The 21,005-nt window shown below is 38.8% G+C and overlaps 1 protein-coding gene across 1 annotated transcript in view; it reads left to right on the plus strand.

The window, feature by feature from the left end:
* UCHL3 (ubiquitin C-terminal hydrolase L3) overlaps positions 1–21,005 on the plus strand; it is a 60,961-nt gene that overhangs the window by 19,913 nt on the left and 20,043 nt on the right. The window contains exons 3-5 of the mRNA XM_075129043.1: positions 1,396–1,552; positions 2,133–2,218; positions 2,800–2,847. Of these exons, the coding sequence (XP_074985144.1) occupies positions 1,396–1,552; positions 2,133–2,218; positions 2,800–2,847 (291 nt within the window). The remainder of the gene's footprint in view (positions 1–1,395; positions 1,553–2,132; positions 2,219–2,799; positions 2,848–21,005) is intronic.

Genomic DNA, 21,005 nt, shown 5'->3' on the forward strand with positions numbered 1-21,005 from the left:
GTTCTGATAGCACGGATTCCTCTCCCCATACATCAGTCAGATCCAGTACCTCCCGTTCGGTCCATGCTGGAGCTCTTTTTCGATTCTGGGACTGCATGGTCACCTGTGCTGATGAGCTCGACCGGCCAAACAGGAAATGAGATTCAGAAGTTCCAGGGGCTTTTCCTGTACACCTGGCCAGTGCATCCGAGTTCAGAGTGCTGTCCAGAGCGGTCACAATGGTGCACTGTGGGATAGCTCCTGGAGGCCAATACCTTCGAATTGCATCCATGCTAACCCTAATTTGAAACGGCAATGTCGATTTCAGTGCTAATCCCTTCATTGGGGAGGAGTACAGAAATCTGTTTTAAGAGCTCTTTATGTCAAAAAAAAAATGGCTTAGTTGTGTGGACAGATGCAGGGTTAATTCGATTTAACGCTGCTAAATCCGACACAAACTCGTAGTGTAGACCAGGCCTGAGACTTCCAATGGTTCCCTACAGAGGGGAGTCTACCCAGTATCCAGGAGCTCTATCATCAAACTCTAAATGGCAGAAGCAATGGTCTGGATATCCTTCCTTCCTGAAACCATTTCTTCACTCCTTATTGGCTACCTTCTTTATCCGAAAGGTCACTAGTGTAGTTGACAAACTCTGGAATCCCCTTGTGCCACCCCAGGATGCTTCCCTCACCAGTAGACCCTGTTACTAAATTTATATATGTATTCATATTGTAATTGTCAGATTACACAGCCAAACTGTGTGCCCTGGAATAATTTTGTTTATTCTGTTCAGTTTGTCATCTTCTTATGGTGTCAAAAGGCCCATTTGCAAAGTTATCAGTACCACTCAAAAACATATAAATGACTCAACTTTTTCTGGAAAAGGTTAAGACTATATACTGGAGCCTCTACAATGCTTCATTTTTTTCCCCCTTTTAGCGCAGTTATTTATTGTACTCCACTTTGCTTGCCATAGATGTAAAACTTCCGTTACCTTCTTCAAGGCCTTTTGTCGGATTGCAGGGAGACAAAGGAGGCTGTGGTAGAGGGGACTGTTTCTCTAAAAGTGAGCCTAGCTTATCAATCTTCATTTTTGAACATTCTTGACATAGCACTAGATGGCACAACAAGTTAAGTGTTTTAGAATATTGGATAAAAGACACTGATGTTTAGCTGGTGACAAGATACTGATTTAGGATTTGATCTCACAGATTTATACAAGCGAATAATCTCAGGTACATCAATGAGATTGGTCATGTGAATAAAGGTTGCAATCCCTTACTTATTCGGTTCTGCTTCCTTCTGTTTCAAACTACTATTAAAATTTTAATGGAGCTTTTGTTTTTGGACAGGAAATTTGAAATAGTTCACTGTAATTGTTCTACATGCAAGACACTTTTGATTTTCTTTTCCAGTATGAAACATTCAGAACAGAAGAGGAAGAGAGAATAAAAGCCCAGGGACAAAATATCAGATCATCAGTATATTTCATGAAGCAAACTATCAACAATGCTTGTGGAACAATTGGACTTATTCATGCTATTGCAAACAACAGAGATAAAATGAACTTTGGTAAATCTTTTCTCTTAATATACTGAATATTATTTTTTGGAGGGTAGGTGGCACAGTACTTTTCATAGTGTTGACTCTACTTGAAAAGTCTTTAAAAGACAAGTAGAAATTCACCATTAGTCGTCTTGTCTTAATTATACAACATCAATACAACACAGACTTTTGTTAGTTGGCAGTCATTAAGAATTTTTAGTAATACAAAGGATAGTAATACAGCATATAGTTAAATGAATAAAATGGAACTCCAAATTCAAAGTAGTAGATACCATATTAATATTTCACACCATAATAAGAGTCTGGTGACTTTAAATTGTTTTGTCATTGTATGTAGTGGAACAGAATGTGTTGCATTATAGGCTTAAGTCTCCTGTCTGGATGTAAATACACTGTATGCCTTGTGTACAAGCTTTTTGACAATGTAATGTTTAATATTAGCCCAGAGGAAAAGTAAAGAAGAAATAATACAAATCAGAATTGTTCCTTATGTTGTAACCTTTCAGTTTTCATCTAATTTTCTAAGTTGCGTAGAACAGTAAGAGGAATTGAATGATTTATTAATTTTTATTTATTTATTTTTAAGAATCAGATTCTACATTGAAAAAATTCCTGGAAGATTCGTTACCTATGAGTCCTGAAGAGAGAGCCAAATATTTAGAAACCTATGAAGTTAGTATCTTTTTTTGTTGTTTTTTTTTTTCTTTCTTTTAAATATAGTAGAATTGTTAGCAGGAATAGTCTTGCATCTAAGCCTGATCCAGCAAACACTGATGTGCTTAAATAGTCCCATTGTTGTAAATGGGGTTGCTCACGTGTTTAAAGTTAAGCACGTGCTGAAGTGCTTTGCTAGATTAAGACATAAATGCTTTATTGTAAATGTTGCTTGCTACTAGTGGGGAATTAGTAATCTCACTAACACGTGGATGACTTTAACAACTGTTGTTTGATTTTAACTTTGCATGAAACAGCATTACAGTTTTAAAAAACTCTTAAAACACTTTTAAAATACTGTCTTTTTTAAAAAATTGAGATATCTTGAGGTTAGTTAATGTCTAATCAATATTTCTAATAGTTACAATCCTAAAAAATCATACCATATAGTATATAGCACAACTTTCCTCTACTTTGATGTAGACTTCCATAACCTACAAGTTAAAATGAAGAAAGTACAGTGAGTCCTTAAACACCTGCTATTTTAGGAAATGATTTTTTTTGTTTGAAGTCTAATTAAACATGTTTTCTAATTTCAGGCTATTCGTGTTACTCATGAATCCAGTGCCCATGAAGGTCAGACTGAGGTATTCCATTTTTTTAATTTTGTTCATTTTACGAACATAATACCTTGAGAGAATGTTTCAAGTTGTTTGATTTTTCAACCATTTTAATATTTTCTTTATTTCATGTAAAATCTACACTAGAACGAAAGTTGCCAGCCTCAAATGTTCAAAAATCATGACTGGATTAAAAAGGAGATTTTTTTTCTTTTAGTTGCGGTTTTTTATTTCCCATTAGGTTTCTGAGCCATTAGGGTGCCTTAGGTCATATTTTCAAGCTTTTCTCCGTAGCCAAGGAGGTCTGGTAACTTCATTTTTTAGTGAAAACTGAGATTCTCCTGTAAGCACATGGAGCTGGGGCTTTAAGAGAAATACCAAATATTGCAAAACTTTTCTAATAAAATCACAAGAGTTGGTAACATTGTACTTTGCATGTTTTGTGTCAACAGAAAATTAACTCTGACATTAACTTTATAAACAAGATATAAATTAGTCATTGAAGCTGAAAAAGTGGCTTTGACACTTTTTTATAACTTTTTTTATATAGGACAAAACTACTTAATGTTGGGAATACAAATCCTCAAATGTTAACACCTCATGAACATGGGTGCGATGTTGCTTGGGTACAGACAACTTCAGTTAAGCTCTAAAATCTATGCTATAAACTTAATTTTAAAATGCTGTAAAATAATCCAGTCATTTTCAAGTTTGCGGGGGAGAGACTTGTATATGCTTCTCAGTCAGTGTTAGAACACACCCCTTACTTACATGTGTAACAAGCAGGTCTGTGTTGTTTCTGGCAAATCTCAAGTTTCTTTCTTCACTGTGCATTCTCCAAGTCATTAAATGTTGTACAAAGCCTGGAAACCTGAACATAGTTTGGAGTAATGGCAGCACCCGTATAGATTTTTAATACATGCATGTTTTTTTTGTCTTGTCTGGACTATGTGGAGGTTGGGAAATAGGGGTTAAAATGGAAGATTTTGTTAGCTAGGAAAAGGTAGAGAAATGGCTCGAGTTCTAGGCATCCAGAAGGCAGTTGAAGCTTCTGGCAGATAAAGTTTTCTCTTTGCTGATAAATGGTGGTAATTTGCACCTGTCTTGGAGCTCATTTTTATTAGTCTCAGAAAGAAAACACTGTGCCAATTTACATTTGGTTCGTGTTTGGAAGTATATCTTCACAGCCGATGGCTAGAAAGTTAACTACTTTTTAAGTGAAGCCTTAGATTTTGGAGCACAAAACTTTAAAAAGGGATAGATTCCCCTGTCACCAAGGGGGAAAAACATGGGCTTTTAGATTAACAAAATAACATTAGTCTAACATAAAGTAGCTTTCTAACTACTCCCTAAATTCCCCTCTGTGGTCACTGAGTAACATCTGAACGAGTCTGTCTACCAGTATTTTTCCCTAAGCCACATTCATTAGCAGGGGAATCCATACTTTAGATGTTAGTGGTCCTTTTTAGTTATTTTCCAGATCAGTACATGTTTCCTAGATGTGTGGCATCAGTCTACGCAGAGCAAATTTTACCTTAAATCTCTTATGGCCTTGCTAGTGTCTCTGTATCTAAGACCTTAGAATACTTCACAACAGGTCTGAAGGAGCCTCTGTCTGAGGCCAGATTGAGGCATAGGGACTATATGCCCATGGCTAGGACTCTGACTCCCAGAATCCTGTGATTACATCACTTTCATTTTTTATTTAAGAAAAGTACACTCCCTGGCCCTCATCTTTGAAAAGAAAAGATTGAAAATGTGACCCAAATGTAAGCAATGCAGTGATGTCTGCAGATTCAGTCAGACAGCTTGAAACATCTGTAAGAGGAGTGAACTTGTTTTAATACAAGTCAAAGCAGGAAGTATGAGTAAAGTGTAAAATCCAAAATTACAGGTGGAAAAACATTTTTTGTACCTAACTACTTAAAAATAGGATATTGGAACGTGCTTACTGAGAAGTGGATACAGAGCGGGTTGCCTGTCGCAGTAGCAGCAAAGGTTTTGTTTTTCAGGTATCCGGAAATAAAGGTTTCCTGGGTTACATGGCAGACTTTTGCAGAGTAACCAATCTTCTGCATTTAGACTTATGGGAAAACCATAAATTCTTTCTAAAATTCTTTAATTAATAAAGTATCTTTTTTATTACAGTTTTTTGGGAGGATGAATAAACGGTGCCAGATGTCTGACACACATGAGCAAACAACCTTGTTTAAAATCTCCTGTCACCACCTTACTTTACCAAATTCAAAAAACAACTTTCCAAAGCAGAGAACAAGATTCAGACTGACTCCTGAAATAACTTTACTGGAACGGATATGATTAAATAATAAGCTGGTGGCTGTCCACAGAGCTTGTCTAACCTAAGTAAAAGCAGGCTGTAGAACCCTGCAGCACTTATACTATAAACTCTAGGAAACCTATATGTGTAATATATGGAAAATTTTTGTAGAAAACTGCATTCTTAAAATAACTGTAGAACAGGAGTTTTGGTTACCTCGCTACTGTAACCTCACCAAAAACATAACCTAGTATCGTTTTAGATATTCCACAAATACACTTACAGTTTGAGATACAATTATTGTTTAATGGGTGTTGTAAAATGATTTGTGCATTTTTGCCCAGCTGCATATGGTTAACAATATACCCTTTCGTGAGCTAGAGCTCACGAAAGCTTATGCTCAAATAAATTGGTTAGTCTCTAAGGTGCCACAAGTACTCCTTTTCTTTTTGCGAATACAGACTAACACGGCTGTTAATCTGAAACCTGTCAGTATACCCTTGTAGTTCAAGCATGCAAAAAGGCCTTTTCTAATTTTAGTGCTCAGTAACTTCGTAACATGGCATTTTTTTTATTTTATTTTTTTTCATTGGCAGAATGAATATGGAGGAAAAATAGAGGAGCCATTAAAATGAGTGGGGGATTGTAAAATGTTACAATTTTAATGCTAAAATCTAAAGTATACATTTAATAAGATCTCTTCTGTGCCTGTCTTGTTTGGTTCTTTTTTTGCCTTGGGAAGCTTTTGAGAATGCTTAAGAGCCTAGTATATAATTTTTTTAAAAAATGTTACAAGTGGCTGTGGAAGACTGAGGAAAATAATAAATAGAACTCCAGATGAAAATCATTGAAATATATAAAAATGCCATTGCTATTGTAGCTTACCCTGTTAATTGTATCAAAAGAGGGGCAAATGTATCTACAAGGTTATGTCTACACAACGAGCTAGGGGTGTGTGGCTTCCCCTGCTTGTATACATGTACTTGTGGTAGCTCTTACCAGGCTAATGCTAGTATAAATAGCAGTGTCGCCGTGCTAGCACAAATAGTGACAGTGGAAGCACGACTGAGTTGTGTAGGCACTTGGCACTAATTTTGGGTGGGTTTTTAGTCAGCACAGCTCAGTCGTGCCTCTGGTGCCACTGTCAATGCTAATGCAGCTACACTGCTATTTATATTCATGCTAGATCATTGAGTGCTAATACAAATATCTATAATATGAGCAGGGGAATCGTATCCCAAGCTCATAGTGTAAACATAGCCTAAGAATGGTAGTATGAGAGTGCAGCTAGATTATTTCTCAATAAACTAAGCTGAAGAGCACCAAAAATTGTTAAGCTCATCCCAGAGGAAAGCACTGCAAGTCAAACCACCATTCTGTGTTTTGACTAGGGTATATATCCTACATGAGAAGAAAGGAGTACAGAAAACCAAGTAGTGGAAGCTTTAATGGTGTTTGCAAAAAGTTTTAAATGAAAGTGTGGGAGATCTCTTTAGAAGGGTTAAGAGAAAATACGATTCAATTGTCCAATCATATTGCAAGCAAAATTCAAGAATGTGTAAAGATCTGCTTGGTGAAACAAAAGCAAGAGGGTTTTTGCCCAGTGAGATCTGGTGATGGAATGAGAAAATTTGAGACGCTGGGAAGGAAAAGAAAAAGTGTGAAAAACATAGGCAAGCGACATTCCAGCAGGACATAAAAAAAGCCAAAAAGATAGCAAAGAAAGAGGTGGCAACCAAAAATCATTATATGCCCATCTTGAATCGAATGCAGGTGAGAGAGAAATATATAGACTAACAAAGACCCGTGATAAGAGAACTAAAGACAATGGTGAGATCAAAGTAATTAAAGATAAATGTAGAAATACCATAATAAATGAAAACCAGATTAAGGAACAGTGGTGAAATTACTTTGAAAGGCTTATGAATAAAGAGAATCCAAGAGAACCATGCCATACGATTAAAATCAAACCAGGGTCTGGTGGCATCAATCCAGGAAGTAGTTGCAGAAGCACTGAGCAACATGAAAAATAAAAAAAATGTATGCCCGAGTGGCATACCAACAGAAGTATCAGTATGTTCACACCTTCCATACAACAGTTTAATTTTGTCATGAAGACTGAGATGATGCCTGGAGAAGAGCACCATACCAATTATTAAGAGGAAAGCAGACATAGCAAGACGCGGGTAACTAATGTGACATTCAACTGGTGAGCTACACGAGGAAAAATTGGGAGACAGTTATGGATAAGAGACTATGAAGAGAAGTAAAGGTCATTGACAATCAGTTAGGATTTTCTTGCCAGGCAAGTAGAAAATTATTGTGATCTTTGCGCTAAGATTGCTTGTGGAAAAATATAGAGAAAAGAGGAAAGTCCTGCACATAATATCTGTTCATCTTTGAAAAATCTTATGACCACATTATGAGAGGGGTCATTGGGTAGTGTATGAGAACGAGAGAGATTACTGAAGGCTGTATGTAGAAAGCGAACAGGTTCTAGTAATAAAGTACATCAGGGCTCTGCACTAAGCCCCTTTGTGTTCACACTGATGCTTGCTGTGTTTACAGAAAACATCCAGAGAGTGGCACCCTAGTGTATGCTTTTTGCAGATTGATGTACTCATAGGGGAGAAGAGGAAGTGGAAGAAGATTTAGAGATATGGAGGTGTGTACTTGAGAGAGATGGTCTGAAAATCAGCAGAAATAGAACAGAGTATATGGTTTGTAGACTCAGTGATACCTTGCAGGAAGACAACAAAACTGTAAGTCTGGAGGGGCAGTCACTATCAAAGTTACAAAGCTCAAGTACCTAGTTTTGATAGTACAGCTGAACTCAACAACAAACTAATAAGCAGAGAGGCATGTACTAAATGGAGAGAAGTGAGCAAAGTCCTCTTTAATTGAATGCCTATCAAATTGAAAAATAAGATCTGCATGATGGTAATTAGGTTTGTACTTTTGTATAGCTCCACATGCTGGGCACTGATGAAGAGGCAGGAGAAAATCTTCAATACAGTGGAAATGAAAAGGTTAAGATGGATGCTTGGAGTTACAAGGATAGACCATGTTACGAACAAATTAATTACGGGAAGTGTGAAGATGATACCAATTATAGAAAAGCTGAGGGAATCCAGAATTACGTGGTTTGGGCATGTGAAAAGAAGATCAGAAGAATATATAGGAAACAGGGTGTTAATCTTAGAAGTAGAAGGTAGGAAAAGGGCTGGAGGACCCAAACTAGATAGATGGATGTTATACAAAAAGATTTGATTAGCTGCATAGTTTCTGACAAACTGCTTCTAGAAAGACTGGAATTGAGAAGGACTCAGAGACAGCCCCACATCAGTGGAACGAAGGCGAGGAGGAGGAGGAAAAGAGAAGATGACAGTGGGGAAAATATACCCTAGTATACCGCCTGTTATGGAAGTACAGAAATAATGTCCTACTTTTTGACATTGTACTACTTCTGGATTTCTTGTATGTTTCCTACTTCTGGCTACCAGGTGACAGCTTCAACTACAGCTGTGCATGTTTGGCTAAGAAAGATGAGACCCTGGAACTGAGTAATCCTTAAATTGTTGTACCATGATTGCTGTGTAGCAGTATAACTGTCACCCCTTCTAGTGGCAACACACAACTTATTATTTCCATTGAAACTTGACAAACAATTCTGGCAATGAGAAATTTAATTTTGGAAAATCAAAATGAACTGCTGCTTTTAGTTACTCATAAATTGAGAGAATTGGTCTCAAATTCACAGTTTACTTATGGATTCATTAATGTATATGAATACATGAACCTAAAGCTATGTTACAGTTAAGCATTGTCACTAGGATTGGTATTTTTTAGAGAGATTGGAGTTGTAGTAACTCTGAAGTTTCTTGAAAACCAGTAAGTTGGAATCATAGTTTAGCTGGATGTCTTCCTTATGTTGAACCGTGACTACAAATTCTAGGCTATAAGAAGTTGTTTAGCGTGCCAGCAGAACTTGCTTGGAATGTAACATGCTCAGGCTTTGATTGTGATTGCTGTGGTTAGCCTTGGCGATGGTAAACTAAAGAGTGAAGACATTCCGTTTTCAACCATTGTAAAATGTAGGCTTTCAAAGGTCTTTGGTTTCCTGGGTTATTATGATTTATTGGTTAAGAAATAACATGAAGGAACTTGCCATTATCTTTTTCCATGGAGCGTATAATGGTATTTTGTGTATTTTGACATATAGCCCATGTTTTTGCATGATTTTTTTTTCCAGGAACCGATGTGACTTCCTTAAGGAATGTTTTTTGCAGCTTCTCCAAGGTTCCAGTGACACTATTGCAGCCATTATAAATATGGGTCATAATAGTGTTTTTTACAACTTTTAATACTCCAAAACATACCCTGTAAAGGAAATGAAATGAAATTTTAAACATTCTGTAGCTTGACCAAAGTATTCTTTCTTTTTTCACTTTCTATCTTACATTCTTACTGAAAGGTTGGGTTTACATGTTCTCTCTCCCAACTATCCAGACAACAAGAAATATATTTACAATCACTTTCACTCAAACTATGATTCACTGTGTTCCACTGTCACTTGCATCACAGTGGAGTATTTGAGAGAGAGATGTGCGGTCTAGCTCTGATACTCCAGTTGCAGTATGTGAAGGAATTCCACACCCCCAACCAGAGCCCTCACCCCCTTCCGCACCCCAATCCCAATTTTGTGAGCATTCATGGCCCGCCATACAATTTCTATTCCCAGATGTGGACCTCAGGCCAAAAAGTTTGCCCACCCCTGCCATAGAACCTCAGCCACTTCAGGAGGATTCTAGATTGATTTGACTGAAATAACTTTTCAAGAAATTTACAACTGAGGTGAATTAAATTTGGAAGACTCTTTAGGACTTTAATCTGGGCACTATTTATTTTCAAGGCCCTATGTCTGAGGCCATTTGTCTCACTAAATAGTACTCTCAAGAGATTTTCAAAATATGCTTACCTCCATTATGGACTGGATTATAAATTGCAGGGAAATACACTGTAAAAAAAAAAAATCCATCTACCGGTTACAGAGCCTGTAAGTAATTTAGGCCAAAAACTTCACTTTTTGGAGGGGTGCCTTCTGGATTGTAGAGATGTTGAATTTTCAATCTGCTGTTCTTAAGTACCAACCTGAAATATTTCCTTCTGCCATTACAAGCAGCTGTTCAGTAAGCAGATAGAGCACAGGTCAGCTAACAAACCCTCTTCCCAACAATATTGTGCTGACTTCAATATTCCCAGTGTTGACAGAACAAAAATTTTTTTTATGGTGACTTCTAAAAATAGTTGATGAACTAAAAGCTACACAATCAATTAAAATGTTGTAATTAAGCTTTCCTAATTAGTCACTTGGATGACTAAAAAACAATGTACTGTCTTTATCTTCAGATAGTACTATTTTACTGTTAAATAAAATGTAATACATTGCAGGATAACTGAGGTAAAAGCTGTTTTTAAGCTTCAGTTTTGAAATTTTGTTACTTGATAAGTGTATTACCTATATGAAGATTAAGTTCAGATGATGTCGTCTTCGATGTTCTCTAACAGCTTTCATTGGAAAGTGTGTGTGGAGGTGTTTTCAATCCAACAGACGTTCAGTAAAGGTTGAAAGTTGTAAAATATATTTACATTCGCTACTATATGGATTTTGTCACCGTAGTATCTGAGTGCATACTACTTTGGGAAGTGTGTGGGGAAAAAATAACATTTTGAGGTTATTTCTCGCAATTGGACTTCTCTGTGTACAGTGTGCACTCAGCATAGTATGAAGTATTCTGTCTCTACATGTGTTGAAACATTAAATCTGCTTAATGTAATAACTTCCGACCCATCAATGTAAGTCTTCAAAAAAAAAAATTGTTCAGCTGTGATAAATTGTAGTTTAATTATGAATACCTGCCTAGAAACAATTTTCATTTTGATCCAACATTCTAATACTTTTTAAAAGGCACTGCGCAAACACTGATGAACACAATGCCCGTATGCAGTAAGTGTATACACACTTTTATGTTTGTGAATTTGGAGGCAACTTAATATAAATCTTGTTTACAGGTAGGTGGTAGTATTATGTTTGAAACATTTTACAGTGTGTTCCTATATTAACATTCATACTTATTGAATAAGTCTGTATATAAAAAACCTGAAATTAAAATTAAACATTTATTCCAAATTTCTCATCCGTGGTATAGCATAGATGATATCCGCTTCTGTGATAATTCTGGAGTTTATTTGCCACAGATTATTAATGCGCCATCTTTTTTTTTTTTTGTCATTTTAATTTGTAATTTCATGAAGGATTTTAATCCTCTAGAATTCTCGGCATTTTGCAGGAAGGTACTTCAACTACAAATCCTTTCATCTTGTATAATTGCATAGCCCAGGAGTCTCCCTTTTCCCTTATGTTTGCTGATTGCTGTTATGGACCTTGGTAGAGGATACCATCTAAAGCTGTGTTTGTGACTTCCAAGTCTCAAATTAAAATGGAAATGTTGTGCTTAATGGAATCCTTAATAAATATGCATCATCTCTAAATATAGAGATATTTTGGAATAGCAACAGTCAAAATAATCTGTATTGACTCTCTGTATTAAACAATAGAGGGCTCAGATCATTTAAATAGTAGGTGGAGTTAAAAATATCAGACCTTGTAAAAATATTTTTAAAAATACTGATGCATTGAATTAAGTGACTGCAGAAAGTAATCTTGTTAAGTAATACTGGCAATCTGCCTTCTGTGGATTTCCTAATTCCTAGTAGTCCAGACATCACACTTGTCTAATTACTATTAAAAAAAAAAAAAAACAACCCTTAAACTTTTCTTTGATAAGCGAAAGAAATTCAAGAAGCAAGCTGATCATGAGGTCCGAATACAAGGAGAAGATAGCTCATATTAGAGGGCTCTTTAATATAGCAGACAAATGCATAACCAGATCTAATGACGAGAAAATGAAACTGGAAATAAAATGTAAATTAAGTAACAGGTGAAAGAGCTTACCAAAGGATAAGGTAATTCTCTATCAGTTGTAGTCCTTTAAATCAAGATTAAGTAGATACCTTTCTAAAAGATACAGACAGTTTGGTATTAAGGAAGAATTACTTACTGAATTCTATGGACTGTTATGCAGGAAGGGTGGTTATATGGCCTTAGTAGTCCATTGTCCCTTAGAGGCTGGAAGAAAGGCAAGACGTAAGGGATGTGCTTTGATTAGACTGCAACTTTATTAATTTAACTAATTTGGGAATTATCCAGCAATAATTCACACAGTACACATCCTCATATCTTCCGCTTCTCCCAGAGTCTCAGCGGCTGCACAGCGAGTTCCAGCCGGTGGAAGAGGGTGCCAGATAGAAGGTTTGAGCCCTGAAAGTATACTTAGGGGACCCGAAGATGGGGGCAGTGTCTGGGTTCCATTCAAGCTTGAAGTACTCCTGGGATCCAGAGTGCAGGGGCTTGGATTCCCCTTACAGTAGTCCTAGTGGGAGGCCAGTAAGGGGTGCTCCCTAAAATCTGTGACATCTGGTCTGTCAGCAGGGCCAGCCTTAGTGGTGGTTGATGCTGGCGATTGCTCAGGGCACCATGATCAGGGGGTGACTGTCCAAGTGCCGCAAACTGGTGGGCCTGGTCTGCTGGAGCAGGTGTGAATGCAGGCAGTGCTTTCTTTATAATGAAAGAGGTGTTGAGGCTCAAGCTGGGTGGCCAGAGAGCAGCAGCTGCTGGCTGGGTATCCAGCTCTGAAGGCAGCACCACTGCCAGCAGCAGCACAGAAGTAAGGGTGGCATGGTATCGTATTGTCACTCTTACTTCTGTGCTGCTGGTGATGGCAACTGCTGGCCAAGAGCCTAGAGGTGCTGGGGCTAAGTCTCGGCAAGCCCCGGCACAAATTAAGCACTAAGTGCAAGCAAGCCTTGGGCTGGAGCCCCTGGCCAGCTGAGGGTGGGCGATGTTGCCCGGAGCTGCCAGCCTGGCGGGGAGGCGCACGCAGGGGGGCTTGCTCCTGTGGGGCCAGCCCTGGGTCCCTCGTTTCCATGGGCAAGGTTGGGGGCTGCACACTTGCTCTCCTCCTGGTAGGTTGTCAGGGGGTTTATGGCCAGGGGAGCTTTTGGACTCAGAAACTCCTCCCTGTGCAGCCTATCTGAACTCTGGGGCCAGGAGCTGGTCCTTGTGCCCTGTGCCCAATGCTGCTGTTCTCAAACACAAAGATAGGGTGCCAAAATACAAGTTTGCCCAGAGTGCCGGTCTTCCTAAGGCTAGCCCTGTCAGGAACCAGATTCCCTATGGAATGAGTCCCTGCACCAGATACCTACCACCTGTTAAGTTGCAACTATTTGAACTGTGTCAGTGACTGGGACATGGGCAGTCAGACTTAGTGGTTAGAGTAGGAGTCCACGCTGAGGGCAAGGACTGGTAAGTTGGAGTGAGGCAAGGCAGGAGCAGGGCTGGGAATAAGCAGGCACAGGAGCTACCACAGCCATGGGTGAATGCTTTGAGCAGCCACTAAACTGCTGCTGGGCTTAAGAGCTACTCTCTTGATTCTTCCAATCAATCTCAGGGTGTAGGCAATCCGGCAGCTTCCTACATGCCTGTTGCACTCACTAGGTTGCCCGGAGACTGGCTCTGCTGCAGGCCCAGCTTCCTGACAAACTATGGCTCCCAACTTACTTAGCTGGATCCTGGAGCTGCTTTGGGAGGGTGAAAAAATCCACTCCGGCCAATCTGGCGGTGAGGGAAAAATTAGTTTCCAGTTCCAGAAAGGTCAACAAGTACGATGCCTACAGCCAGCCACAAAAACCCATCCTTCTATGATCCCATGGCTGGAGGGTAAGAATGGCTGATCTGGGCATGAGAGCATATTAACTTCCACCTGGTGCACAGGGAGATAATGGCTTACATGAGTCCCTCTGACAAGTCCCCAGCTCAGGTGACGTCCTCCCCTCCCATCCCAAAGGACGGGGAACCCTTAAAGGAGCCATTACCCCATTCTTCCTGCTTAACCATAACAAGTTCCCTTGCCTTTATAGTTTCCCATGTTGCATTCTGGCCTTAAAACCTATTCAGAAACACTTACTGAATTTATTCATGATCTTAAAACAAAAAAAAGCAACAACTGGGAAACTCAGAAATGGGTGTTAGTCATTGAGAACGGTAAATTATGAAGGGAAAAATTTCTGCTCCTTAATCAAAACTCCCTTTGTCTTAAGTCATGCCTTACTTAAACTATAGGATTTAATACAAGGTGCATTAAAATAATAGCAAATAAAGGAAAACAGATAAGTCATAATTGAGTCATTTAACTTCTCTAAATGGAACACTTGGCTAGGAATGGTTTTATATAAACTTTTGATTTCTGCTAGCAGATTTAGTAAGACTTGTATGTAAATACCAAAATATTGGGTCAGTCTCCACTCCCTTAAATATCAGAATTCAGCATCCCTTATGGGTTGGCATTACCAATGTTGTCTTGACAGGTTTTATGCTATCAAAATACAATACTGTATTTTTTCAGAGCAAAAATATACATATTGTGAGGCAATTTCCTGTCAACTGTGTTTACCCAGCCAAAACTAAATTCATACCCTATAATTTTTAAAGCTTTTTGTTGTTGTTGTGTTGCTAGGTAAACAATTACTATACTTGCAGATTCAAGAAAGAAAAAACAAAACTCTGTTACCAAAATAGGCAAGAGATTTGCAGAATTGAAAAACCTCATATAGTCTGCGTTGGCATTCCATTGTGGAGGGAGGGCACTGAGGTCTGACATGCCAAACCACTAGATATTGAGATCTTGCTCCTACAACTTGTTCTGATCAGCAGACCCGTGCCTCCACATGTAGGTCCATTGACTTTGGAGGACTCTGCAAGAAACTGCAGGAGTAGTTCTTCAGGATTTGATTAGGAATTTTGAGTATTTTGCCGTGTGTTCTGAAGCTTTGCGATCCTTCTGATATGTTATAAACATTTGAAGTATTTTCCTAACTGAACAGCAGTCTTTCGTCTCAATACCTGTTTAGTATAAAGAGATGAGAAATCAAAGTAGTGCAACTGAAGCATAGCAGCCATCAGCTCCTGCAAACTTTTCTCACCCTGCAAATATTGTCTGATTCTGCTGTTGGATTGTATCAATTCCCTCTTCCTTTAGCTGGCTGTACATTCTTCTTTCCTGTAGAGCTGCTAACATCTAGGACCTGATCCAAAACACATTAGTTATAATTTTTGGATGAGGCTCTAAAGGCAAGGAGCATATTACAAACCTCTGCATGACTCTTCACCATGGCCCAGATGCTAAAAATCCCATGTTATCCCAGGTATAGTCATCTCTGAGTGAGTGAGGTTTGCAGTTGTTCTTGTCCTTAGTTCTTATTCAGGAAGAATCTATTTGATTACCTCTTGCTCTGTTCTAAGTGTGTAAGGCAGTGTGTATGGCACAGAAATTTACTAGACCCTCCTTTTGTGGGGAAGTCACAGAATGAATATAGACAAAAAAGGCAAAGTGGCAGGTGGAAAGTTGTAAAAGCAGAAGGCAACACTGGTATGGATTTGTGACACGGGATACAAGTATCAATTTGACAAAAAGGTAAATTTATATTTTGCAGCTATTTGCAGAACTACGTAATCACATTATACATTGGGCCTTTGTAATTCATTAGAACTGTTTAACACTTAGTGTACTGTGTTGAATATATGCTTATTGACTATATATTTTGTGGAATTGCATCTTTTATTCTGCATACATACATATTCTGTAAAATGAGACACACTTGTGCTTGAGTTACTTGGTTATTGCTTGTGTGGTATTTCTTCTAGTAGCAACTATTTGAATCATTTAACATATTCCTAGTGTGTCCAAATATTTGAAAAAGAATAGAACAGAGATTTCAACTTGTGTTAATGGCAGTACTGCCACTGACCTACTTTAGAAGAATAAGTGGAACATGTGTCAAGTTGCATACTTTACCCCAGTAAGCCTTTCCAATTGCTATCCTTCTACATTAGGAACATACAAGTATGGAAACTCTGGATAGTGCTGCAATGACTTGGTCCACTTTAATCAGAACTGTACCATATGGTTTTCTTCTAAATTATTCGAAAACCTGACTTTTGGGCTGCATATATGAGGACAGGATAGATCCTTTTGTGTCTTCTAATCTCTCCCAGAAGAAGTAGATATGATTTCAATCACCTTCCTCCTTTCTTCCAACAATCGATCTCGGATACATTTGTTAAACTTGTCTTCATTTTATGAAGTTTATTGGGTGTGAATAAATCAACTGTTCTACCGAGTTCATATCTGTCTAGTGGGGAACTTCTTCAGTTTTGGACCATATCTTTTGTTAATTTCCATTCTTTGTTGTCATATTGTTCAAATCTAGCCCATTCCTAGGCAAGAATCTTCCATGCTGATGCTTATTAAAGCAATACGCAATACAGAAAGTGGGAGACTTTGCAGGAGCCTACACCCTAGATATGTTAATTCAAGTTTAAGTGGGTTAAGGTTTTTTTTAAAAAATATTTATGAAGTCGTCATTGTCCTCACTGTTCTTACCATCATTGTCATTACAGCCTCAGTTTAGCCTGTGCAGAACGAAGGCTTCACCATTGTGTCGCTCTGCATCTCTCTCCTAGGTCAAACATAACCATGTAGGTCCTGCACAGGCTACCAATTCATCAATCCGTCTTCATTGTTGGCAGCCATTGATACGCCTTCCTGTTGGGCTCCGTTCTGTAAGTGTAGTCCATCTTCAGTCTCTACACAGCTGTTGTTTTTTCTCTTAACCATTCTTAGGGCTCTTTTCCCTGTGGAACAGCAAGCATGTATCAGTCCATGCTTTGCCTCCTACGTTTTTTTGGGGGAGAAGTTTTTTTGTTTGTTTGTTTGTTTTTTGTTTAACTTTAGAGCTATTTTTCCAAATATACAAGAAGCTTGCCCTTTATGGAATTGCTTGTTCTTCCATAAGCTCTCCTTCAAACCTCTGTGCTCTTTACCTCATCTTTATGGTCTTTCAGTTGGTTCTGCTAAACATACTTTTTAGCATCTTCTAATTCTTTGACATACAGCATGATTTCCCCTTCCTGTGGCTTTATATCCTGAGCCCATTTTCCTTCTTGTTTTCAGTTCTGAGCCTTGCTTCACAATCCTTTAGGTGTTTCAGCAAAGATGAAATGTCTCCTATAGTTCTGAGGTGGCTTAGATACTTTCTCCCTCGAGATCCTATTATTTTAGATGCAAAGTTTCTAAAATTCATCTTTTGGTTGAAGATTAAAATGTTTTGTTTAGATGGTGGTTCCTTATCAAATATCATGCTTCAACTTTTTTTCTCTTTATTCATGAGGCTTGAATATTCATACACTAATTGTTTGTTTATTTAGTATGCAACATTTTTAGATAATTGTGATATGACTGAACCCTCAGAAGCACTAAATGGAAGTAGAATGATGGAGTGGAAATTCACAAAAATAAAGTGTACTACTTTCCAATGTGTGAAAGATACTGTGATAGACCCAGGCCAGTTGGGTACAGAGAGTAGCAGAAGGCAGATATACTGGCCACTGGATTAACAGTTTTCTGTTCCCTGACTGACCAGAGCAGGGGCTGCTCCAGGCTAATGAGAACACCTGACTCCAATTAACCTGCAAAGAGTAAGGTGAGGCCATTAAGCTAATGTGACCACCTGACTCTAATTAAGGCCCCTCTGATAATATAAAAGGGCTCAGTCCAGTCAGGCAGGGGGGAGCCAGAGGAGCGGAAGTGCCGCTGAAAGGCTGGTTAATGAAGACACCCTCAAGTCATTAGTAAGGGAGCCCTAAGGTAAGGGTGAAGAAGGGAGAAGCAGGAGAGTTGTGGGGAAGTGGCCCAGGGAAATGTAGCAACTCTGGCAGTAAAAGGTTGGCTGCCAACAGCTGTTACCATTAGGGTCCCTGGGCTGGAGTAGAGGGCGGGCCTGGCTTCCCCCCAACCCACCACTACAGAAACACCTCCTGGGAGGGGAAAACAAGTCCCTGTCAGGACAGGAGGCTAAACTGTTTTGGCATGAGGCCATAGGAGCAACAGAGACTGTGGGAATTCTCTCACCAACCTCCACTGCTGGCTTATGATGAAAAGGGCTCAGTAGACTGTATCACTGGCCCTAGAGAGAGAAGGGCTACGTGGAGGGTTTCAGTGAGCCTTTGAAAGCTAGCATAAACTGCCTGGAAGCACGAGACCCACGGGGACAAATTCGGAGCTCTGCTACAATATATATCCTGAGATGGATGCTACCAAGTTACAACTGGGATAGCTATCTTTCTGTTTCAACCAGTATAATCACATTACTGTCACACTGCTAGAAATTTGCATTTGATTTATGTGGATTCTGACTAAACTGAAATAATTCTGACTGTGAGCCAACTATAAACTAAATAATTCCCCAGTCTGAATAGGCATATGGAAATCCTTGTTAGTGTTTAATGTCCCAAGCGTATTCACTTACAGAATACTTCCATTTCTTTTAGTGTATTTTTTTGGTTCATTATGATTTATGTATCTCAATGTTGAGACCCTTCCCCATGTACCTTTTCATTTACTTGGAGAACTACTCTTCAAATACTTTATTTTATTCTGTTACATAGATAGGGAGTAGCTCAGACTGTTGCAAATCAGTGTTTGAGAACCTGATGAAACTTTCTAGATTTTTATATTCAGGGCTGTCAAGGTTCCTTCCCCACTCTGAACTCTAGGGTACAGATGTGGGGACCTGCATGAAAACCTCCTAAGCTTACTTTTACCAGCTTAGGTTAAAACTTCCCCAAGGTACAAACTATTTTACCCTTTGCCCTTGGACTTCCACTGCCACCACCAAATGTTTATACGGGTTTATTTTATTAGGAAAGTGTTGTTTGGAAACGTCTTTCCCCCCAAAATCCTCCCAACCCTTGCACCCCACTTCCTGGGGAAGGTTTGGTAAAAATCCTCACCAATTTGCATAGGTGTCCACAGACCCAAACCCTTGGATCTTAAGAACCATGAAAAAAACATTCAGTTCTTGAAAAGAAGAATTTTAATAGAAAAAACGGTAAAAAAAAGAATCACCTCTGTAAAATCAGGATGGTAAATACCTTACAGGGTAATTAGATTCAAAACATAGAGATTCCCTCTCGGCAAAACCTTAAGTTACAAACAGACACACAGACAGGGATATCCATTCTATTCAGCACAGCTTATTTTCTCAGCCATTTAAAGAAAACATAATCTAACGCATATCTAGCTAGATTACTTACTAAATTCTAAGACTCCATTCCTGTTCTGTCCCTGGCAAAAGCATCACCCAGACAGACACAGATCCTTTGTTTTTCTCCCTCCTCCCAGCTTTTGAAAGTATCTTGTCTCCTCATTGGTCATTTTGGTCAGGTGCCAGTGAGATTATCCTAGCTTCTTAAGCCTTTACAGGTGAAAGGGTTTTTCCTCTGGCCAGGAGGGATTTTAAAGGTGTTTACCCTTCCCTTTATATTTATGACAAGGGCTTTACCTGGTTTGTAACAAATAAAATTTGAGAACATTATTCAATGGAAAACACACAAATTAAAGGAAAAGAGGGTTTATCACCCTTGGCCTTCTCATTAGCATTGGTAAATCTGTGCCATTCATCTGTCTTAATATTCAGTGAGGAATATTTGTTTGTTTTTAAGTTTATTTTTGTATCTTCAGAACACTTTGCCTAAAAGTTGCTCATGAATATTTGTATACTTTGTTGTTGTTTTTTCAGTAAACCTATATCAAGAGTGAAGTCAAGGATGCAATTAAAGCCATTTCTAATGCAACTAATACAGTACATTGAGCCTAAAATGTCTTTAGATAAACAGTGCCCACTCTTTGTGGACATGGGGAATCCAATCATCTATTTCATTTACTGGAGCGGACACAGACGCACACCAGTCCAGCACTCCTTTCTCAATATTCTTAAATTGTAACTTAACTTAGAAAATTAAATTAGTGACTTTTGACATGAAAATTAAACAGTGAACCGGTTTGAATCTATTGCTCATTAACTTCAGCTCACTTCTGGATCCTTTAGATTTTTCTCTTTTCTTCTTGGCAGGTTCTCTTTTTAATCTAACAGGAGAGATTCAAATTACATGTCCTGTAAGAGGTAGGATTTATTATTATAAACAACTCAGTGGTAGTCCTTGTTCAAGGTGTCAGACACCTTTCCTGAGCGAGACCATTGTCTGGAATGCAGTACAATAGGCTTCCACTGCTCTGTCTCCTGTCTTCCCTTCACTTCAAAACTCATTGTGTGTGCCACAACTGTTACCTGAAGTTCAGTTCCTTCAACTCCATGCTGAATACCCTCATTTCTGGCTTCTCTCCTCTCAGCTTCATTGTAATGTATTTATCAACGCTTCTGATTGCCTCTTTTGCTAGGAGCGGTGTATCAGAACCTCTGACATTCTTGTCCTCTTGGCCCTCTTCATTGACTTTGACATGGTTGATCAAACTCTCCTTGTCATCTTGTCCTCCCTTATCTATCATGATAGCACCACTACTAGCAAACCAAATCTGCTGTTAAACATCTTTTTGGGTGGTGGTAGGGAGATTCTTCCCTTTCCCACTCTGTGGGGGTTCATCAGAGCTTTCTCCTGTTCATCCTCCTTTCTAAATCATCTTGTCTGTCTCCATCTTCAATCAACAATGTGCTCACTGCTAACAAATTAACCTTTCATCTCTGACTACTCCCTCTTTAAGCAATCTTACATTTCATTCTGTTGTTCCAATGTAAGAATGGCCATACTGGGTCAGACCAATGGTTCATGTAGCCCAGTATCCTTTTTTCTAACAGTGAAATGAACAGAAAAGGGCAATTATCAAATGATCCATTTCCAGCTTCTGGCAGTCAGTGGTTGAGGGACAACCAG

Source organism: Caretta caretta, chromosome 1 (assembly GCF_965140235.1).
Source record: "Caretta caretta isolate rCarCar2 chromosome 1, rCarCar1.hap1, whole genome shotgun sequence".
Taxonomy (NCBI): domain Eukaryota; kingdom Metazoa; phylum Chordata; order Testudines; family Cheloniidae; genus Caretta; species Caretta caretta.